Source organism: Neophocaena asiaeorientalis, unplaced genomic scaffold (genome assembly GCF_003031525.2).
Source record: "Neophocaena asiaeorientalis asiaeorientalis breed wild unplaced genomic scaffold, Neophocaena_asiaeorientalis_V1.1 scaffold183, whole genome shotgun sequence".
In the NCBI taxonomy this organism is placed as follows: Eukaryota; Metazoa; Chordata; class Mammalia; order Artiodactyla; family Phocoenidae; genus Neophocaena; species Neophocaena asiaeorientalis.
The window spans coordinates 3,664,159-3,688,467 of NW_020175199.1; the positions used below are offsets into that span (position 1 = coordinate 3,664,159).

At 41.9% G+C, this 24,309-nt stretch overlaps 1 protein-coding gene across 2 annotated transcripts; it reads left to right on the forward strand.

The window, feature by feature from the left end:
* On the forward strand, window positions 1-12,350 carry MRLN (myoregulin). Of its 2 annotated transcripts, XM_024765196.1 has the most exons (3): window positions 1-449; window positions 10,190-10,301; window positions 12,123-12,350. In XM_024765196.1, exon 3 carries the CDS (start codon window positions 12,142-12,144, stop codon window positions 12,280-12,282), a length of 141 nt encoding a protein of 46 aa, XP_024620964.1. In that variant the 5' UTR covers window positions 1-449; window positions 10,190-10,301; window positions 12,123-12,141; the 3' UTR covers window positions 12,283-12,350. The 2 variants fall into 2 exon arrangements, with proteins under 2 accessions (XP_024620964.1, XP_024620965.1); XM_024765197.1 differs by lacking the exon at window positions 1-449 and having other exon boundaries at window positions 9,963-10,301; window positions 12,123-12,344.
* Window positions 12,351-24,309: the final 11,959 nt, after the last annotated feature.

The window sequence follows — 24,309 nt, forward strand, 5'->3', positions numbered from 1 at the left end:
GTGAACAAGGCAAAAATGCATAGTTTGAGAAGATATTCAAATAGCCATGGAAAAGAATTACTCAGCAAAACAAAGGAAAGTATGACATTACAGGAGTCGTGACATTTTTCAAGAGAGTAAAGAGGTTTTGGTTAGTTGATTGTTGAACCCTGAGGGCCTTTGACATAAGAGTCTGTTGATTGTGGAGGGGCCCAGCCCCTCCTCATGGGTTATTTGCGCCTGTGTGGGCCTGAGGGTATTTTTGTCATAATTTATCCCACCTGTGTCTGTCACTTCCTCCCCACTCTCCTCCCGTGACAGCCTGGCTCAGGTTTCTCAGGAAAGTGCTAAGCCAGTTATTAATAACAGCCCAGCGAGCCTCGCAAGCCACCCAGGAGCAGATGGTGTTTGTCACAAAAGAGAGGGATCATCTCATTGACTTTGGACTTCGCTTATCAAACTCCTGAACAGTAAGTTTTGGTTTTTGAAAAAACGTGGCTTTTAAAATGTTGATGGAGGAGGAGAGTTTAACGGTAATCTTGCTTCCTTCTGGTAGAGGGAATATAGTAAGCGCAAAGACGCCGAAAGCCTGTTTCCCCTCCCTGCATTTCAACGTCTTTCCAGTTTTTATAAGGCTGCTTATAGGATTGATCAAAGAATTAGAATTCGATTCCTTCCATTTCTTTCTGGCTCAGTAAAGGCAGGAGGAGAAGCAAGGGGTTAATAAGATCTCAGTGACTTGAGCCAGCCTTGTGGCCATGCTAGATATTTCTGCCTTTCTGTGTTTCCTCTCTAAAGAGAGGATTTCAGTGATTCCAAAGAGAAATTTCACATATGGAAAGTGTCTGCAGGGGAATGTTGGGTGGGAGACTTGGGCCCTGTCATTTTCCATGTTTGAGATTTGGTTCAGAGAGGGCACCTGTCACATTCCACAGATTCACTGCCTTCCTGAGATTTTAGCCAAAGGCTTTGTCTTTGCAGCCTTTTTGATAATGGTTGCTTCTGAGAGTCCTGCAAAGTAGGTCACTGTGTTTTCTGTCTGGAAAAGGAGGACCCTGAAGCTTGTGCCCTGCCTGGTCCTCTGAGGAAAGGTGAAAGCTGACACTCCGGTCCCTCCTCAGGACTACGGACTAAGACAGTTTTCTGCTTTGGTTACATACATTCAATTCTCCTGAACATGTGCATCAGGCTTTTAAATAAGGGAGGCATCACAGGGAAGTGGAAGGAGGCAGATGCCGGCTAGGTATTGAGCCCTGGCTCAACAAGCTGTGTGACTTAAGCAGGTACTCAACCTCTTTGAGTCTCAGTTTCCTTGTTTGTGAGATGAGAGTTATAACCTGTTTGACACGGTGGTGGGTTTTACTCATAACGTGTCTAAGTGGCCAAGTATGGTAATATTATTAATGAAATCCCTCATTTGAATTTTTCCTGAATCTTCTTAACCTGGAGCCTCCAATGTGGTCTTTGATGGGAAACTTTAAATTGCAGAGACGATAATTGGCTTTTACTGCTTTTAATAACTTCATCCTTAGGATGGTATCAGAAGTGGGAATGCTGAGGATGGGGGCATTGGAGGATGGCATATGGTTAGCTCAGGACATTAGGCTACGGCTAAGATCAATGATGACGGGGAACTTCATCAAAACAATTTCAAAGCATAAACTATTATTTTAATAAACTTATCTGCTCTGCTATAATCAGCATTCTAAAATTTTTCTGGGACTTGCCTGATGGTCCAGTGGTTAAGACTCCGCACTTCCAGTGCAGGGGGTACAGGTTTGATCCCTGGTCGGGGTCCTAAGAGCCTGCATGCCGCAAGGTGCGGCCAAAAATCAGTAAATAAAAATAAACTTTTTCTTTTGCTTATGTGCTTCTGTGGTTCCAAAGGACTGCTTTCCCCCTTGCTAGCTTCGATTCTGTGTCTGGATGGGACAGAAAGGATGGTTGTCTCAGAGAATAGCTGCTTCCCAAAGTGTTTCCTTGTACACTCCGGAGACAGGATGAGATTTTTGTTTTCTACCGCAAGCTGTCATTCTGCAAATGTTTATTTAATTCCCACTGTGTGAACACACAGTGCTAGATTAGCAAAGGGTCAGTAAACTCTAAATATGGTAGGAGAAAGAAGTCATTTCATGAGTAACTCTGTTACAAGTCAGAATGGGCTTGTTCCGTGGTACATGACAAGTACAGACAGGATCTGGCTGGCATTCCACAGGGCCATCGCGTCCAATACTTATCCACTGAAAGTGGGCATTATTGGTCAGACTTCCCCTTGGAGAGCTGTACATTCTTAGAAAATGATTCAGTGCTTTTTAGGGCTCCTCGTTGGGTTCACCTTCTAAGTAACAAGCTTCTGAGGCACAGAAAAACGCACCATAAAGTCGCATCTCATCCTCCCCGCCTCCAGTTTTTTTTTTTTAATTGAGCGCCTGTTTTGTTCCAAGCCCTGTGCTAAATGATAGAAATATAATTTGGGGATTTCCCTGGTGGCGCACTGGTTAAGAGTCTGCCTGCCAATGCAGGGGACGCGCGCGAGTTTGAGCTCTGGTCCAGGAGGATCCCACGTGCTGTGGAGCAACTAAGCCCGCGGGCCACAGCTACTGAAGCCTGCGCGCCTAGAGCCCGTGCTCCGCAACAAGAGAAGCCATTGCAGTGAGAAGCCCACGCACCGCAACGAAGAGTAGCCCCCCTCGCCGCAACTAGAGAAAGCCCGCGCACAGCAACGAAGACCCAACGCAGCCAAAAATAAATAAACAAACTTATTCATTACTTTTAAAAAAGAAATATAATTTGGTCTTAGAAGAGGTCACAGTTTTTCATTGAACTTGAAATTCTGTCCTCCAACCTGGCCATCTACCTTCTCAGCTAAACTTGACTCCGGATAACACTTAGCTGGTTTCCGAAATCAAACCTGCACCTTAATAATTCACCAGTGAATTTAGGCAGAGAAGTGTATGTTGCAGGCTGAGAAGGTAGTTTAAAAGGTTTGGCCAAATGCTTTTACTAAAGTCAAACAGGTCCAGAGACCTCTCCTCCACCCCAAACCTGCAATGACACCCGTTTGGATATGTGAGTTCTGCAGATAAAAACCCCAAACGCAACGAATAAGCACCTGGCCTCGGCCCCACTCGTGCTTTGTCACAACGTGGAAGAACTGGTGGCGAGTGGCACTGCCCTGTGAGGTTCCCGGGCCACAGCTCTGGGCAGTTCATCTGGCCTCGTAAGAGTGCGCTACAGCTGTGATTCTTGGCAAGGGCTGGGGAACTTGGCAGGGAGACGGTTGAAAACATTTTGATTATTTTGGTTCCAGAATCTTTCTTAATGTAAAGTACCTATAACTGAGTAATTTAGGTCTTCTTAGGGGCAATGCCATCTCCTATTTGGGGGCAGGAATGGGGTAGCGGGAAATCTCAGCCTTTGGGAGTCTTGGTAGTGGATGATTAAGAGGAGGTGCTTGTTCATATGTAGAAAAACAGTTCATTTAAGGGCCGGAATATTTACTCAAAACATTTGAGGCACAGTCATAGATGGCAGAAGGCCCAAACTGGACAGATATTGACATGCAGAGAAAGCATGAGAGATACAGTTGAAGAGGAGAAAAGTAGAGGGATTCCACACAGGTCTGGGACCCCCCTGTACCCCTGGGGGATCGGGTGGACCCTCATGGGCGCTGCCAGGGCAGACAGTGCCCTGTGGCCTACATGTCTGTGCATGCTCAGCTTCCTGGGCTTCCCATCGCTTAAGTCCATTTGTTTGCTCTCGTTCATTGAGTCCATGCTCACCCCTCTCCCTCCTTGTTGGGCGGCAGGAAGTGGCCCCCTTTCTGACTCCAGTGCTTTGTCATACCCTAACCATTATTTTACCAATTGCCCGGCAGCATGCTGGGCTCTAGGCTCACCTCTTTTACCAATCCTGAGATGCTGCAGGGGCTAAGGCTTTGGAGCCAAACACACTTCCATTCAAATCCCCGGTCATCCCCGGTGTGTGATCGCGAATAGCCCACTAAAGTCTCGGGTCATCCATCTCTCCAACTAAGGAAATAGGAGAATTAGTAACTCACCTCATAAGGCTTTATGAGATTAAAATCACAGTGTGTGTAGGCCCTTCTTAACTGTAGTTACGAATAAAAGCCTTTCAATCCCCTGCAAAACAGATTGTCTCTGTCTCCAGATGGGGTGGCAGGTGAGGTGAAATGTCCGATCCACGGTTCCAGCACTAATACCAGCCAGAACCAGGATCGCAAACCAGTTCCATCCGGCTCCCAAACCTTGCTGACCCACCATCTGTGACAAGGCACGTGGTTCTGTTTCCAGGCGAAGTCCACTTTGTCGAGTTTTGTGAGTCTGACCTGCCAAGTTTTCCAGTTTTCACTTGTGACTTATTCTCTTCTGGACGCCCTGGTCTTGCCTTGGCCTGAATCAAAGCAGTTGGGAGGTGATGAAGATCACATATCTTCAAATAGCCAAGTCTGGTGAAACGCAGAATCCAATTTATCATAAATGTCAAAAAGTCGCTGAGGCGATTATTATAGTAGCTCAGAAGAAAAGTAGCTGTGTGACCTCAGGCAAGGTGCCTTCTCTCGTTTGTCAAATGAGAAGTTTTAAGAAATTTCAAATTTCTTTTCCAGTGCCAACATTTCTGTAAGATTTCCGATTTTCCACTACTGTTTTTTTTAGCTGGAGAGAGAAAGATCTCCTTGAAATCGTGTCTTAATCAGGAAACAAGGTATAACAATCATGCCTGTAATCATTTCAGTGTCAAGCCATATGCCCCTTACTATTATTCTCATTCAAGCTTCCTCACATACAATGCTCATATCACTGATGAGTTGATTTCTCAGCTGTCTGTTAAATTCCCTTCCTCATGTAATTCCTCACATAATTAGTTCAGAAAATGCACCTTGAACTCCATTTTAGAAGCTTACAGAACACACAAAACCCACTTCGTGTTGAATATGCCTGAATTTCAGCTGACTTCTGAATGACTCATATTTGAGCAGTTTATGTCTCCTGTCCTACCACACCATCATCTATTTCTGGAATCTTAAGGGGACAAATCTCAATTATGCCAGAGAAACAGTAGCCATCCCAGCGGGACACTTCGAATCCTAAAACCCTGTAGGCCAGTGCCAAACTCTTGTTGCCTTCCAACAACTTGACTAGCTTCCCTAATTACAAGCAAACAAAAACAAAAGCAAAAACATCAACAAGATATAATTCCCATATGATTTCTCAAGTTTCTAAAAGATAACTTTATTAAACATAAATTTTATGGGAAAGAGACATTTTCCATATGGAGACAATACTGAAAATACCCAACTTCGTGATTTTATTTTTGAAGAATAAAAATTTGTGGGAAAAGTAGACTTAATATATGGTTTTTCTTGTCGTCATCGTCTTTGGAACAAAATGAACTTTTGGTCTTCCAAGAAAGCTTCTCCTTGAGGTGCAGTTATTAAATCAATATTTGTTGAAAACTGCTTAGCATCCAGTACCGTGAGGCAGTGGGATCCAGGATGGGTAAGGCCATCCCCACTTTCTAGGAAGACAGCCCTTCCAGTGGGGGGTGGCATGCAAATAACCACAATACATGGTTGTCAGTTGCAATATGTTACAGCAAGTGGGCAATAGATTCTGCCTGAGGGTGTCAGGAAAGATCACAGAGGAGGTATGTTGGGTTTCAAAGGATGAGTAGATGTGTGACAGTTTTGCATGTTTGGGTGTCCAAAGAGAAACTGAGAAGACTGATTTATTCAAGGGGTACCATCTAGGAGGTAATACGGTAGAATATAATTAACAACGATAGTCACTCTTGCTTATTAAGAGCGACTTGTGCCTAGTAGGCACTCACTAGGCACTCACTTGGCACAAGTATTGATATTATCTCATTTTATTCTCACACCACCCTACTCTTACTATCATCTCCATTGTATAGAAGTGCTCACTGAGGCACAGAGAGTTAATGTAACTTGTCCAAGGTCTCACGGTAAGTGGCAGATCCAAGTCAAACCCTATCAGTCTTATGTCAGACCCGCCTCTCAACCACCAAGTCCTGGAAGCATTCTTGTTATTTCTCTGTCCAGCTAATGTCGATAAGATCAAGGGGAGGAATTCATTGGCAGTCTAGTGGTTAAGACTCGGTACTTCTACTGCTGGGGGCATGGGTTCTATCCCTGGTCTGGGAATTAAGATCCCACAAGCCACGTGCACAGCCACAAAAAAAAAAAAAATGTTCAAGGGGAGGAACTTGTCAGCCATAGGTTGATCAGTGGGTGGATAACAAACTAATAATAAAAGAAAAGAAAATTGCAGAGAGTAAAAGCTAGTAAAACACAGATTTAAAAAACTGAACTTTCACCTAATCGGGTTGCTAGACAGTAAGCTCGTAGTAGTGGCCTGTGAATGATCCATTTACAAAGAGCAGGTTGTTTTGATATGAATAAAACTGACTCCCGTAAAACTATTCAGGCAAATTTAGGGTTCTCAGGCCCAGAGGGATAACTGCAAGACTATCCATCCCATCGTTCAGCCAGCACTTCACATATACAGAAAGGAGCCAGGACTGAGGAAGAAGAGTGGCCATCGATAATTACATGTGGATATTTCCATTTCAGTCTAGTCCATTTCCTTTTCATTTGAAAACATTAATAAATCCATGTAGTTGAAACAGAGTGGCATCTGGGGATGGGAGTCCTGGGTTAGTAGCATCAAGGCTCCAGCACAGAACCTTAGGCAGTTGCTCCATCGCCCCAGTAGTGCATAATCACCGCCCTGGCACACACTAGACCCTTAATAAATGGTAATTATTATACTTTACTTAAGTGACGTATTCAGCAAGAGTGTCTCATGTTTCAACATTTGTCTCTAGGGAACTTCTGTCAATATTATCTTGACCATTAGATATTGATGGAAACAAGGAGTAGAATTAGCAAATTCTTATCGAAAAAGGAAATATTTTTGAAGTGTGACTCATGTGTTTAAGACTATAATCTTGAACCCAGTGAAAAGTGTTTTCTTTGGATTTAAAAAGAGACTTTGCAAAGTATGTTCTGTTCTTTATCTTGACCAGGAATCCACGCCTAATCGGGAAATAGTAGAGGCTGAGAGAGATTGAGAAACAGGTGAAGTCTTAGTACCAGTAATAATTTTATATAATAGAGGGGGTTTTACTTGTTTGTTTTGCATTGTTTTATTTTGGCCAGGGGACCAAGCCATTTAGCAAATGCACTATGGTCCCAGGAGTCAGAGTTGACTTGAGAAACTTTGTTTTATATAAAATCAAGATTATAAAGGTTTGAAAGGCCAGAGGCTACAAACTGATGGCAGGGTGAAGAACAGAGAATGCAGTGAAGTTCAGCCCCCAGAGACCAAAAGTTACTGCTACTCGCCATTAGTCTAACTTACCTTGTAGGATTCCACTATTCAACCATTCAATGAACAGGTCAGTTTGGATTTAGATTATTTGGACTCTTGATGGAATCAAAAGAAAATATAATAAAGACAAGTTTTTTAAACTAGATAAGAGAGTATTCATTCTATTTTAAGTATAACATTCTATAAATTAATTTCTACAAAATAAATTGATTCTCAGTGCCTTTTGGAAATAGGGAAAAGAAAGGAACGTAGAGGCATTTAAATGGGAGGGAAAATTATTTGCAGTCATCTGAAATTTCAACATGAAATATATTAGGCCCCAAATAACCTAGGATGTCTTAAATTTTATTTTATTTATTTTTTATACAGCAGGTTCTTATTAGTTATCTATTTTATACATATTAGTGTATATATGTCAATCCCAATCTCCCAATTCATCCCACCACCACCACCCCTGTCACTTTTCCCCCTTGGTGTCCATACGTTTGTTCTCTACATCTGTGTCTCAATTTCTGCCCTGCAACCGGTTCATCTGTACCATTTTTCTATAACCTAGGATGTCTTATATCAGAAATTGGAGGTGATGTTATTTTTAACTACGACTTTTAAATACTGCATTCAAGATAAGACCACGGTCTTGAGATAGTCACACTCAGTACATTCTAGCATACTTTTAGAAGTGTCCTAGCTTGTTTCAAATTTATTAATTAATTTATTTTTTACATTTATTTAGTGCATGTTTTATCCGATAAGAAAAACACTACAAATCATTTTTTTTCCTGAAAATGCTGCTGTTAACTAGCCTTTCCTGTAAAAGAATGTCCCTGCAAAGAAAAAACATGTGATTACCAAGCTTCTAGAAAAGTAAGTAAGAACTAATTAGGCAAAATGTAAATCAAACACTGCGACAATCATAATTTTAATCCACAGTAAAATCTCAGTGTGCTAGTAAACTTACGATGGTGCAGAGTCTTGTCCTTCCAATGATTTAAATCTAGAAACAGATCTAACACTGAGAAGAGCCAACAGAAACCACCAACATTCCTCTTTCTCCTGAACATTTTGAATGAGACTAGAACATGTTCTTTAGCCAAAGAGACAGTGTAAACTCAAGGAAAATGAAATGTCTCAGTGAAACGTTTTAATGAAAATATGTAATTTATTGGATAAAATGTAAGTTAAATATTTTCATTAAAATCTTTGACTGACATTTAATTTTCCCGAATTCATATTTGTTAAAATGTTTGGTTTGACAAAAATAAAATCAGTATACATTACTTTTAAGTATATGGGAAAGAAAGAGGACTAGCCATTATGGGACTGCTTTCTTTCGTTTTCTGAAGTTATATAAGCAACATCCTTTTAAATGAAAATGTGAGAAGTGGAAAAAGCAAGGAAAAAAAATCACATACAGTCCTTCACCCAAACTCGACCACTATGACCATTATTGACATTTGTAGATAGTCCTGTTTCCTTTTTTTAAATATTTCGATTGTGAAGTCTAACGTACCTACAGAAAAGCCTATAAAATTTCTATGTGCGGTTTAGCAAGTAGTTAAAAAATGATTGCCAATGTAACCACCAACCAGGACAAGAAATGAAATACTGCTGGAGGCTCCCCACACCCGTGCAGCCCTTCCCTTCCCCTCACTAACACCACCACTACCCTGATTTTACGGTAGCCAATCCTTTGCTTTTCTTGATCAATTCACCACCTACACCATTGCCTCCCACATATACACCCCTAAACCATGCACCTTTAACTCGGTTTTCCTACTTCACGTAAATATATTTACACTGTGCATTTTCTTTTGTGCCTTGCTTTTAAAAAATTCAATATTATGTTTATAAAATTCACCACTGTTTTTGTATGTAGCTGGAGCTTAATTTTCATTATTGTAAAAATTCAATATTGTGTTTGTAAAATTCATCGCTGTTTTTGTATGTAGCTGGAGCTTAATTTTCATTATTGTATAATATTCCATTATATGCATTTATCTACCTACTAATGGGTATTTGGTTTGTTTTTAAGTTGAGGATATTACAAATAATGTTTGGATATGTATCCTGGTGTGATTATCCATGCTTGTCCAGGAGTATAATAGGTGTTCATAAGGTATGGCTTTTAATCATAATTAAATATTTTAACATAATTTTCTAAGTAGTATTTTCTATTATTTCGTAGTTGTAATAACCATCATTTTGTTGGATAATTTTCCATTTATGGCTGAATGTTACAGCCTGGTCTTTTGTAATAAATTCACTCCACTTTCTAATGCTTCTAGAGCTGGAAACAATTAAAATCTAGTCTCTTAGCAAGTTTAATGTTTATAACACACTTTTATGTCTGTGCTCACTGTACTGTGTATTACAGTGGTCTCCGGGACTTATTTATCTACTTGTTGTACATGTGTAACCCTTACACATCTCTTCCATTCCCTCACCCCCTGAGACCTATTGTTTTAAAAGTGTGGTTTAGACTTCCTGCTTCCACTGCAGGGGGTGTGGATTCAATCCCTGGTGGGGGAACTAAGATCCCATATGCCCCATGGCACGCCAAAAAATAAAATAAAATAATAAAAGCGTGGTAAGTGTTTGGCCTGCCAGGAAAATTATAGAGTTCAGTTTAAACTTTTTGTGAAAAGTTTAGTTTTCAGCTATACAATTCTGTGATATGTTGAAATCAACGTGTCACGTTTGCCGAACTCCACTCTTCGACATCTCCTTCCTGACTTCTTTGAGAGTCATTTTAGAGTTTCTCCAGGCAGGCTCCCTGCTCGGCCACTTCACAGACCTCCTCAGCATCCAATAAAAGCTTTCGCTGTGCTTTGACACAGGAACCAAGGTTGCTAAGAGACCACCTGTGCTGAATGCACTTTGTTCTAGCAAGAGCAGCTGGAGAGAAAACCCAGGAGCAGCATTATCAACCACTACCCGGGATTAAGTCAGGTGAGAAATGGGTTTCTGCGCGCTCTTCGACCCCCACTAGTTGTCTGGTCTTTCCCTCACTTCCTATTCAGTCTCTCTCTTTACCGCTGTTGGAGAAAATTGAAGGTACCCCTCAGAGCACAGACTGAAGAAACACAAGATGGAGGTGGAGGCCATAGGAGGGAAGGAAAATCGCTTTGCGAACCCATGTGTTATTCTTACCCCTTCTTTCCCAAACATAGGCACAAGGAATTGTTGAACTTAAGGGAAATTCTAGGCGTTTACTTTGCCAGTGATTGCTGTGTAATTTGGGGCAAGCCATTCCCTCCTTTAGGAAGGGGGTTAGTTATTATAGAAAATAATCAAGATTGCTAAAAGTGGAAGAAGATACTTGTATGAATCTCATCTATCTCCCCCTCTCTCTTTCACCTTCTCTCTTAAAACTCAACCTGCCTTTTTGGGTTTGAGTGAAAAATAGCAAGAAATATTTTCCCACCCCGATCTTGCCACTTTCTAAAAATATTGATGCTCATTTTTTTAAATAAATTTTTTAAAGTTTATTTATTTTTGGCTGCATTGGGTCTTTGCTGTGCGCGCGCTTTCTCTAGTTGTGGAGAGCAGGGGTTACTCTTCGTTGCGGTGCGCGGGCTTCTCATTGTGGTGGCTTCTCTTGTTGCATGCAGGCTTCGGTAGTTGTGGCGCGTGCGCTCAGTAGTTGTGGCTCTCGGGCTCTAGAGCGCAGGCTCAGTAGTTGTGGTGCACGGGCTTAGTTGCTCTGTGGCATGGGGGATTTTCCCAGACCAGGGCTCGAACCCGTGTCCGTTGCATTGGCAGGCGGATTCTTAACCACTGCGCCACCAGGGAAGCCCTTGATGCTGATTTTAAGTTGAGTGTGTATAAGGGACTTGGATGTAAGGCCAAGTTTACATTCCTGGAAAAAGGAGTTAAGAATGGTTCTAAACTCCCTACCTGACAGGCATGTGAAATGTTCCGACAGTGCACTAAGCAGACCACAAATTAATATCTTTAAAAATTCCGTAATACTTTAAAAAATTAAGATGTTACAAAAACTGATTAACACAGAAGTGTGGAAGAAATTAAAATATTTAATGTCTGGTTAAGTGACCAAAATATGAGAAAGGATTTTGAGGAAAGATCAGGGAAATGAAAAAAACCTTGTGTTGTTTAATGTTTAAGAATTTTATCACATGCCTCTTTCCATGTCTTCAAATTCTCATTTCCTGTTGATACCCACTGTACAGGTTAGAAGAATGGCAATTTCACTGATGCCATAAGAATGATTGTAAATGACTTTGCAGATAAGACTTCCAAAATAAACTAATTATGGATATCATTGAAAAGAGAGGGGTAATTCTGGTAGTTCCTTGAGCTGTTTTTGTTTGTTTTACAAACTTATTTATTTATTTTTGGCTGCATTGGGTCTTCGTCGCTGCACCTGGGCTTTCTCTAGTTGTGGAGAGCGGGGGTTACTCTTCATTGTGGTGCAGGAGCTTCTCATTGCGGTGGCTTCTCGTGTTGTGGAGCACGGGCTCTAGGCGCGCGGGCTCAGTTGTTGTGGCTCGCGGGGTCTAGAGCACAGGCTCAGTAGTTGTGGCGCTTGGGCGTAGTTGCTCCACGGCATGTGGGATCTTCCCGGACCAGGGCTCGAACTCGTGTCCCCTGCATTGGTAGGCGGATTCTCAACCACTGCGCCACTAGGGAAGCCTTGAAAGACATTTCTTGATCACTGTTTCTTTCCAGTGCAAATATGAGATTGATTTTAAAGAATCAGGGTTATAAATGTGTTCATTTAAGGACGTTTTCTCTTTCTTTTCCCCCTAGGGAGCAGGAGCGTTTGGATATGACGTGTAAACACTGGATGTTAATTTCTACTACTAACCCCACAAGTCTGGAAGATGAAATTGTGGGAAGACTTCTAAAAATTCTGTTTTTTATCTTTGTTGACTTCCTGTCTATTATATATGTTGTTATAACTTCTTAGAAAGCTGACTTCCCTTACTTTACATGTGAATTTCATATTGAATTACAGTGAATAAAATTTTGTAATTTAGTATGTTGAGTGATTTTAATTTGATGACATCTCCAATTATTCTAGAAGCCAAAAGGACATTGCAATAAAAACAACATTGTATATTATTTAGTACTTTCTGGTTTATAAAACATTCACATAAATTGAAATGGAATTTTTTCCAAAAATCTACACTACTCTCGTAAAACTTCTTGATTTTTAACATGATCATTAGTTGATAGATTGACTAAAATTTGTAGGTGTAATTATGAGTGAAGTTGTAAGGATGCGTACCTATGTGAAATTTTATGTGGTTCTATTTTTTTAATTTATTTTATTGAACTATAGTTGACTTACAATGTTATGTTAATTTCTGCTATACAGCAAAGTGATTCATTTATTCATATATACATTCTTTTTCATATTCATTTCTATTATGGGTTATCACAGGATATTGAATATAGTTCCCTGTGCTGTACAGTAGGACCTTGTTGTTTATTATATGGTTCTATTTTTAACACATCAAGCTTAATATGAGATGATCTTTCCATACTGTATACTAATAGTTTATTCTCATTTTCTTACGTACACATTTCATCTGTGTGTAGGTAGATTGTTTTTCTTAACCCTCCACAATTTTATGTTTCTACTAACAAAAACTTAAAGTTAGGAATAGAATTGCTTAAACAACATTCTTTTAGGAAGATAGAACTTGTAAGAAAGAGAAAACAAGGTGCAACCTGTGTTGATTTTCTGTTTGGGACTAAATGCTCACAGTATGTCATTTAATGTAAGGCTCCCAGTAACCCTAGGAGGCAGGAGTGAGTTGTCCCATTTCACAGATGAACACATTGAATCCTGGAAGAATTATGCTAGCTGGAGACCATACCTAGGAAGTGGCAGAACCAGATCTTGGGCCTTCACAATCCATCATATCATATTGCCTCCAAAGGTAAATAATAATTAAACAAGTGTGGTTAAGAAACAATCTGTAGAGCTCAACGTTTTTTCACAGTAATGTTTTATTCAAGACAATATTGTATATATTCAATACAATATTCAAGTATTTTATTCAATACTTTAGTATTGCCCTGATTTATTTTCTTATTCCACCTTTAAAAATCTTCTATCGAAAAGAGAGATTAAGTTTACCCTTTTCTCATATCCAAATGGACAATGCATTCTCTTCCACAGTTTTCTTGACTCCCTCATTTTCTGACAGTGCTAAAATATAACTGTTGAACTTCTGCCCTTTAAGCCTTTGAAAAACAAAGTTCTCTTGTCCTTTAGACTTTTTGACATTTGATGTTGGACACACATGTTTCATAAAATCCTGAACTCTTCCATGTGATGACCATCTTCTCAGATTTGGCCCAGACATTAATGCAAGGTTTCATAAGAGACCTAATGAAGTGTGAAAGGAATCTGGGACCTTTGAGACTTATTACTTCAGTGACTCTTACTTAACCTTTCAGCGGTGTTGTATATTTAACCATAAGCCAAACAGAGTCAAAACTATGTGAGCATTTGCTGTAACAGAATCTCTTTTTTCCCTACATAATATTGTCGAACACTTCCTTTTGGATATAATGTGGATGTGATGTGTTTCTCCCCAAGCCCCTCTATGTGGGATTTCTTGGAGCCTATTATTAATCAGGCTGTTGACAGGGAAGTCAAGTCACTCCCAGGCTCAAGCAATTGCTTCTTTTCTGTGTGCTTCCAGGCAGTCAACAATGTGGTTAGAAGCACGGATGCTGAAGCCAGGCTGCCTGGGTCCAGATCTTGGCTTCACCGCTTACGGTTTAATAACCTTACGTCTCTGCTTCCTTACATATAAAATAAGTGCCTGTGTCATAGGTGTGTCGAGAAGATGACATGAGATGACGGGTGCAACGTGCACAGCCGAGTGCTTGGCATATGGAAAACGCACAATCCATGGAGGACTGCTGTCGTCAGCATCCTCAGGTGATGCTGAGTGTTAGCGAGCCTCCATCACCCTGCCTGTTCTACACCTCCCCCTTGCCCTTAGAATGACCTCATGTTATCCCATCCCGTTGGCCCGAGGATGTGATTCTGTCCCCCTGACCCCTGGCAGAGTTCTGCGGCAAGTGTAGGTATAAACTGGTTGAAACTGCGGGGCTTTTATTTGGTTATGTTATTTGGGGACCCGGCGATGACAACTGGATGTCATAGTGTGACCCCAGACAGCAGAGGGTACTTGATGAATAGCCTATTAAAAGAATGTTCATTGATTGATTGATCGATTGATTGTTTTTTTTTTTAATTTTCTTTCAAATGGGGCTATAGTTGATTTACAGTGTTGTGTTTCAGGTGTACAGCAAAGTGATTCAGTTATACATATATCTATTCTTTTTCAAATTCTTTTCCCATTTAGGTTATTACAGAGTACTGAGCAGAGTTCCCTGTGCTATACAGTAGGTCCTTGTTGGTTATCTATTTTAAATATAGTGGTGTGTATATGGCAATCCCAAGCTCCCAGTTGATCCCTCCCTTCCCACCTTTCCCCTTTGGTAACCATAAGTTTGTTTTCTAAGTCTGTTTCTGTTTTGTATAAGAAATCAGACTCTTAATATGCAGTCGACGTGGCTTTGTCATTGGAAATAGGTCACTTTTCCTCCACTCTTCAAAAATATTTGTTCAGTTCCTTTTTGGCACGTGTGGTGCTGGGCGCCCAGGTCAAACCAGTGAATACAACATAGTTCATGCTCTCCTGGAGCTCATAGGTTAGTGGGGGAAATGAATGAATACCCAAATAGTGCAACGGCCACTGGGGGAAGTATTAGGATGGACATGCCTGGGGTGTTGTGAAGGGTGTGATGAAAGGTGTTCTGAGGGCCACCACGAGCAGCAACTCCTGGGAGCTTGGGAAACATGCAGAATCCTGGTCCCCCCGCCCCCCGCAATCCCCCAGAGCTGCTGAATTCAGAATCTGCACCGTAACCAGATTCCCCAGTGGTTCAGATGCATTGAGAAGTGCTGATGTGGAGGGAAGCTCACGGACTCAGTGTTCCTACTGTTTGGCACTGAACAGGTATGTGACCTCGGGGCAAGTTGCTTAACCTCTCTGGGTCTGCTACTACTCCTGTTAAAACAGAACCAAGAAAAAAACAGAAGTGGCATTAACACCATCAGCTTCATGTATCACATAGAAACACTGTGACTCTTAAATGAACTGGACTGATACTTACAGGGAGATAGATAACAGAAAGGAGTCCTAGAACTCTAAGACGTTGTTATAAACATCAAGAAGACAGGAGTAGCTCTGTGAAGTAAGGGACCTGTGACTACCTTCCGCAGGATTGGAAAAGGATTGTTTTCCTAAATGGCAACAATGTCCACGGCGTATACGTATGTATGCAGCCTGGGTTAGGTAAACACGAGTTTTCTGGAATTGAGTGACAAGTACTCTACAGTTGATGAAGCATTAGTGATTCTTTAAGTGTTCACTCGAATGAAATAACTTACAAGAAAACTAAGCCAGATAGCCATTCTGAGTCAGAATGGACAGTTCCTAACTTTGGGGCGTGATTGGGACAAACTGCTTCTGTAGAAACCAGGTTCAAGGTTTTGGGGGATTTTTTTTTTTAATTTTTATTTTATATTGGAGTAGAGTTGATTAACAATGTTGTGTTAGTTTCAGGTGTACAGCAAAGGGATTGAGTTATACATATACATGTATCTATTCTTTTTCAGATTCTTTTCCCATGTAGGTTATTGCAGAATATTGAGCAGAGTTCCCTGTGCTCTACAGTAGGTCCTTTGAGAGAAGATCTGAAGCGTGTGGTGTGCACGTGACCACACAGATGCAGGCTGCTGTTCTGTGCCGCTTCTGCGTGGCTATTGTTTGCTGCCCTTCCTGCAAGCGGTCCTACTGAGCAAGCTGAAGGCAAGTTGCCACGTAGGCCACTCTGGGATCAGCAATGAGCCTAGACTTATTTATAAACCAACAGGAAAGGCCCCAGAGCTGCTCCGCCACCTGACCTGGGACCACGGTGAGGGAAGATTAGTGAAGGAGCACAGGAAGTCCTTGGTGGCCAACTGGGTTTTCAGTCTCGGCCCTTTGCCCTTTCAGCCTGGAGGTGGCTACAGACTGTTCTCTGAAGGGTCAGTGTCCCTGGACTCCTGTCTGAGGTGTGGCAGGTACAGAGGCTGACCTTTCAGATGTTGTTTACAAAGTTGATTATGACTTACCCTGTGGAGATCATTTACTCAATAAATCTTTATCAAGCGCTCACTGCCTATCTGCTAGCTTTGTAGGCACAGGGAAATATTTTGGTCCCTGTCCGTGAAGCCAAATCCGGCCTCTGTACCCCGACACCGAATTAATTTTCAGAGGCAGAGTTCTGGGTGAAGTAAAAAGAATAGCTTTATTGCTTTGCCAGGCAAAGGGGGCCACAGCGGGCTCATGCCCTCAAAATTGTGTGTCCTGACCTGGAGGGGCTAGTGAGGAGTTTTATAGTAATGGTTCACAGAGGAGGGCGTGATCAGCTCCTGGACGTTCTTCTCCTTGGTTGGTGGTGAGGTAATTGGGAGTCAGCATCATCAAACTTCTGGTTCCAACCAGTGTGGGGTCTATGTGCTTGTGGGCAGCCGACCCTTAACTTCTACCACCTGGTGAGGACTTCAGTATCTGTAAAGAGCTCCAAGATATCATTCTGTGTATTCCTTGAGGGGGGAACCAGGACCCTGCCCCAAGGCGGCGCCATTGTTTCTTGACTGCGCCTCCCTTGTCCGAATCCCCTCCCTTCCCTGATTAGCAACTCTTTGAAGCTGCTGGTTGGAACTCAGGGAAGTCGTGGAGGCTGAATGAAGCCTATTTCCTGTAATCAAGAAATGGGGGACACGGAAAGGCTTTTGTGCCCTTATGAGAGTTTCAGATAGTCACAAATTCTGTGCAGAAAATGAACTGGACCCATGGCAGAGAGGGTTTCTGTGGGGGAAGAATATTTTAATTAGGAGGAGCTAAGGCGCTTTTCCTGAGAAGGCGACAATGGAGCAGAGGCTTGACTGATGAGGAGCTAGCCAGGTGGAGATCTGGGGACAAGTGAGGACTTCCTGCAGGAAGAACAGCAGATACAAAGGCACTGCGCTAGGTGGAGCTCAGCAAACCCTTAGGAAGGCCAGTGTGACTACAGCTTAGTGAAGAAGTGGGGAGTTAATTTTGTAGGATTGATAAAAATTTAGCTTCTACACAACTTCTCTGGTTTAGGGAAACTTTCTCACGGCAGAATAAGGAGAGAATGTGAGACTCTCTGATGTTCTGTGTCCTTTGTATGGTACACATCACAACTTTATTTAAACAAGGAATCCTCTCTCCAGGGGTTGCAATTTTTCCATGATTATTCCAGGCTGATCATGTCTGGCCCCTAACTTGTCATGATGCTAGGGACCTTCATGGCTCTACTAGATGAATGAAAAAGCTGTGTTTTTAGGACCGCTTTTTAAAAACTGTAAGCAGAGCTAAAACTGCATCTGCTGTAGCTTATTTTAACAGCAGCCTTATTGACATATAGTTCATATACCATACAATTAATCTATTTGAAATGTACAATTCAATGATTTTTTAGTATATTTACAGAGCTGTGCAACTATTACCACAATGAATTTGGAACAATTTTATCACCCTAAAAAGAAACCCCATACCCATTAATCCCCATGAGCAGTTACTCCCGATTTTCCCTCAACCTAACCTGCCCCCAACCACCCCTCCTGCCAGCCCTAGGCAATACTAATCTACTTTTCATGTGGGAATTTCATATAAAAAGAATCACACAATGTATAGCCTTTTGTGCCTGGCTTCTTAATGGCCAAATAATATTCCATTGCATGGATATACCACATATTATTTATCCATTGATCAGTAGATGGTTATTCGCATTGTTTTTATTTTTTTAATTTATTATTTATTTATTTATTTATTTAATTCTGGTACACGGGCCTCTCACTGTCGTGGCCTCTCCCGTTGCAGAGCACAGGCTCTGACGCGCAGACCCAGCAGCCATGGCTCAGGGGCCCAGCCTGTCCACGGCACGTGGGATCCTCCTGGACCGGGGCATGAACCCCTGTTCCCGGCATCGGCAGGCGGACTCTCAACCACTGCGCCACCAGGGAAGCCCCGCATTGTTTTTATTTCTGTCAATTATGAATAATGCTGCTACGAACACTCGTACCAATTCTTGCAAGGGCATATGTTTTCATTTCTTTTGTGTATACACCAACTTGTGGGATTATTGGGTCATATGGTGACTCTTCCTTTCAACTTCTGAGGAACTGCTAGACTATTTTACAAAGCAGATGACCCACATCTATAATCCTTGAAAAGGTTTCTCTTGATCTCTAAAGGAACAAGAACATTTTTGTCACCCTGATAATCCTCAGGATTTCAAATATTACACGGTAGGTCATGAAATAAAGGTTAAAATGAAAATATTTGCTCCTTTCCTCTTGAGTTTTAAAACTTCATCTGTTTTCTTTAAATCTCTATTTTACGCTATCGAGCAATCAGAGCTCATTCTTTGGGCTCCTTTTTACCCATTTCATATCAGAGTTAATTACATAAGAAATTCCTCACATTTCTTTCAAGTACCTTAGGTCCCATTAATAAAGATCCAAGTTAATATGAGATATTTTTTCATTGATGGCAATTAGATTTATTCAGCTAATTTTCACCGGATACCTACTCTAAGCCAGGCATGTTCAAGGGGCTGGATATTTTCTGTGCTGTTTCCGATTCTAGGAAGTTCACTCTATTTGTCATGTGCTAATGATTCTCATAGCTCATAAGCAGTCTCTTTGCAGATTGAGTTTTTGGCCTTTGGTATTCATCAGCTGCAAACTTCTTATAAAATATACTCTTTTGCCACACTTAGTGAATCAAACACCTTGTAGATGATAATTATCAGTGTGGCAGGAGTTCCATTTGGTCTTTCTTTTCCCACCCACAGCAATATTCATTTCTTGATTTCTTCGGTGGTATACTGTAACACTGTGGGCTAAAGAACTTGTTGAAAAATCATCTTGACCAGCCAAAGAAAAGTTGAACTAACAGCCTTGCCAAGAATGACATCTAAGTCAAAATCCAGCCTTTCAGTTCGTTAAGACCATAGTTGACAGAAGATGGACCCAAGTTGTAGAAATACTGGTGTGGTGTGGGGTGCGGGCGACCCTGAGGAGAGATTCAGGTCTACTTGGTAAAAAGGTTAATTTTCAGACTTGGTGTGTCACTGAGCTTTGTGGATTTCCTGGGCTGGTTATCATACCTGCTTGTCACTATAGGAGCTCTTCTTGAGTGAATTTCAAGAACTCAGATGCAGGTTTTAATGAGACGTCCTTAAAGGATATTGTATATGACAGCTATTTGTAATCACTGTAAATTTGTCAGTGGGTAGAATTTTCTTCTTCTAATTGTGTAGAGGAAAGGTAGGATCAGATTCCCAGTTGTAGTGGGGTTCTTTGGTATATTCATGAATACAAGCACTCGTATAACGCTTATTATGTTAGGCTATTTGCAGCACTTTATGTGGTTTAATTCACTGATTCTTCTCAACTACCATATGAGATAGGTATCATTCTCCCACTTTTACAGATGAGGAAACGGGCACAGGGAGGAGAAGGAACCTCTTCAAGGTTACAGAGCTAATCAGTAGGCTTCAAGTTGTGTGTTTTTATCCTCTATTCTCTCCACCTCTTATTATTCAACCTCTTGGAGCCTCTGTTTCTTCATCTGAAAAATTAGTAGATTAAATGCTACAGCAAGTGTGAGGTTCTACCTGCTGATCTTCAAGGCCTCTTGACTAGTTCTAAGACTCTGATTCAAATTCAGTAGTCTCAAAAGAACGTGCACGACCGCGTGTAACTAAGAGAAATAATCAGGACACAAAGTATCTTGAGTGCTGAAATACTCAAAAAGCAGCCTCTTTGAGCCTCCAAGGATGTCTGGAGGACCAGGTTCATGGAAGGAAATGCCCACAATTATTGTTGTCCATGATGTTGAGAGTAAATTCAGCTTGCACTTGGTGGGTGTCAGCATCTGTGTGATCAATCCAAGTATTTATACTGTGGGTCATACCACTCTAGATTTAGAAATGTAGTGGTTTCTCTTTACATACAGACTGATGGATTTGGTTGTGGATATTAGAGCTGTTGGCATGCCTCTGTCTGAGCCAGCTGTACATCTGGGGTTTGACTGATGTTTGCTTTTCGTTGCCAAAGGATGTGGCCCCTTCTTTCTAAGGTCACTTTTTTTTTTTTTTTTTTTTTTTTTTGCGGTACGTGGGCCCCTCACCGTCGCGGCCTCTCCCGTTGTGGAGCACAGGCTCTGGACGCGCAGGCTCAGCGGCCATGGCTCACGGACCCAGCCGCTCCGCGGCATGTGGGATCTTCGCGGACCGGGGCACGATCCCGTGTCCCCTGCATCGGTAGGCGGACTCTCAACCACTGCGCCACCAGGGAAGCCCCTAAGGTCACTTTAACCTAATAATCAACACTGACTCTTCTCGGTGAGGACAAGCCTTTTTCCAGTAAAACTTTGGCGTGTACTTTGCACGTACCACTACTCACTGTACTGGTATTGAATAGGTTTCTTGCTCTTTGTTTCTGTTGCATATGTTCACCTACCTATGATCATATTATCCAAACCATAGATCAGGAAATTTGAGTCAGACAAAAGAACTTGCCACCATATCCAATTGCAAAAGAAATCTTGGAAATATATTTTAAATTGGAGTTTCTTGGAATTGTTTTTATGTTTTATTACAAGAATGAGATTCAATATTTGAAATTTGGACTATTCTAGAGGATCCTGCAGTGGGAGGCACACTTCCCTTAATTTTACAGCAATTCTTTCTAAGCTCTTATGGGAAACCCGGAATCCATCCCCAACCTTTCTTTCCACTAATCCCCACACCCATCAGTTACATGGCACTTCTTAATCTCTCAGATTGGTCCCCTTATTTCAAAATTCTCTAGGTGTTAAATTTTCAAATATATATTTTTGCCTCAGCTGTTAAATCAGCCTCTGACCACTTTCTCTCCCAGTCCATCTTCCAACGTGGTTTCTAAGAGTGATGGTTTTGAAACACAAAGCCAACCATGTCATCCACTGTTTAGAATCCTTCAGTGGTTCCTCTTTGCTTCCTGGAGAATGCCTTCATAGAAAGACACGGGGTCTAACCCACTGCAGAGGACATTTATCGTGTTTAGGCTAGTCAACATCCCAATTTGCTTTCGGAGAGTCCTCTCAAAGTGTCTTGTCTTCTTCTGAGTGAGATGGTTACATTGCCCAAACCGGGCCAGTCACACTTTCTCTTCTGGGAATTTGAATCCTGAACAAAACCCTGCAAGGATGGAGAACATAAGACAGAGCCCATTCATTTCCTGACGAAGCAGTGTAGCCCCTGCCACTTAGATCTCCAAGTGGACCGGAGTCCTGGGTTCTCCGTTTATGCTGTCCTGCCAAGAGATGGGAGCTGTTGCTAACGATCAAAAGCCCTGTTCCTGTTTACTTCCCACTTCCTACAAGTACTCTGACCTTGAATCATTTGTAATTATCCACTGTAGTTCCCTAGCCTGGGAGTCTTTTACTCCATTAAGACTCTGCAAACGCTCTTCCCGCAGTCTTGGAATGCCCCCTTCTCAACCCAAGCAGTGTTTCTGCCTCTCTGTTCTCTTAAGGTAGCACAAGTACCCTGACGGAGGTACTTAGCACATTCTAGTGATTATTCACCTGACAGTCTCCTAGATTGCAAAACCCTTTGTTTTCATATAATGCCTGACACAGCATAAATGATTAAGAGCACAGAATCTAGAGTAAAGACAGTCTTGGTTGAAATTGCGTACCTCTGTTTTTTCGTCTGTAAAATGAGGGAAACGGTACCTCCCTCATAGGGATATATACAAGTATGCAAAGTACTCAGCACGGTGCCTGGTCATTCTCTCTTTGCCGCTGTCCCCAGCTCAATCCAATGTCTTCCTTCATTGCCCTGCTTTGTGCCCAGGAGGCTGACCCCTTGTGGGCAGCATTTCCTGGGCTCCCTCGGTGCCTGGTTTCTGCCTGGCTTTGACCAATGGTAGGTGCCACCAAGCGATTTGAGAGCAAAGAGAGAGGTAGGGGTATTCTCTCCACAGTCACTTTGACTCTTCGTCTCTGGCAATAAAATGATCTCTCTTCCCAATTCCTACTCCCTTTGGGTGGTCCCTCCTTTGCAGGTTCTGCTTTCCAGGCACTGGTAACACTAGGTCTTCCCTTTGTTACTCAAAGTCCAGGAGCAGTAATCACTTCCCACTGTCTAGTATGGGTGTCTCTTGTTTATTCCTTTAATGTTGTCCACATTGCATTAAATATCTAATTATAGATAATCCCAAACACTTTGATGGGGAAGTATAAGAAGCTTTACACTGTGGTGGGTGGTAGGGATATAGGGGTGAGCATACCTTTCTGTGTGAGCACAGCCCTGGTGGGGAGGTGGATGGAGGAAATTCATTCATCAATTCATCAATTTCCATCTCTATTCAAATGTTCTTATGGAACATGTTTGACTTTACATTTTTTCTTTATAACTTTTGTCTCATGGGTTAGTCACCATCTTCTGAATTTTACCCAACAAACCAAAGTTGTAGCATATTGAATAGGTGACCCAAAAAATGTTTCCATGCCGAAACCATGGAGCAAAGTATTTGGACTGTCCACAGATTTTGGAGTGCAGAGACCCTGAACATGGAGTAGAGGTCATGCTCTTTCTCCCGTGTCATGTAATGAAGAAGACAAGAAGGACAAAGCTTGCCATGTTGACCTGAAATATCGTTTGGAGCTGTCTGAAACTCTGTTATGTAGTGCACATAAGTCAGACACTGAGGCAGAGGTATATTTAGAAAATTGGCACTGCTTCATAAAAGATTCAATGCAATGGTCTTATCATCAGTTTTATCAGTTGCACCTGTATTTTCACAAGAAGAAACTGGAACCACTGGTACATTTGAACTGGGCAGCCTACCTCTGGAAGGAAACCCTTCCGCGGTCATCTATTATCTAGTATGATTACATCGTAGATCATACAAGTTGAATTTGTAAGATACACGATGCCATGAGTGAATTCAGATGTGGGAAATGGCCTTAAAGTGTCCTGGACACATGAGGGAATTTCCTCCTTCTCTTCTTCAACACGTTTATGGAGGGTCTACTATGTGTCAAGCACGGCAGTCGATCCTGGGCTAGAGCTATGAACGAGCACAGTGAGGGGCCACACAGCCTAGCCTTACCAGTGGGCATGCTAGGCTCACACCGCCTGTATTTACCTCCTGTCTCTGCCGCTTTGGTGTCCCAACTTTGGGCAGCTCCCTTAACCTCAGGGGGTCTTAATTCCCCATCTATAGGATGAGTAAAAAGTAGTAGTTGCTCTATGGGATTCCGTGAGATGATTGTAACTACTTAGAATAGAATAGAGCTTGGCTGAGTAAGGCAACTGAAGAATTTCAGTGATCTACTGTAGCAAAAATATTACTCAGAGGGACTTCCGGGTGGTCCAGTGGTTAAGACTCTGCCTTCCAATGCATGGGGCATGGGTTCGATCCCTGGTCCGGGAGCTAAGATCCCACATGCTATGCGGTGCAGCCGAGCATGCATTCATTCCTTTGATTGTTTGATCATTCATTTCTTCATTCCTTCATTCAATGAAAGCTCACTAAACAAAGTTCTATTCTTGCTGCCACTGTGCTCTAGAGAATAGTGATGAACAGGACACATCTGGTACCTGCTGTTGGGAGTTTATAGTTTCGCTGTGCAGACAGACAACGAGCACTTTACAGATGCTGTCAGTCCAACACCTGGAGATAAACTGGGTGTTTCGGAAACAGTATTCGTGAAGACGTAGGGTGTTTTCGGCTATGGCCTTGAAACCAAGCAATGCAGGTCGGAAGGATGTAAAGTGGAAAGTGTGTATATGTGTCCACACACACACACACACAGACACACACACACACACA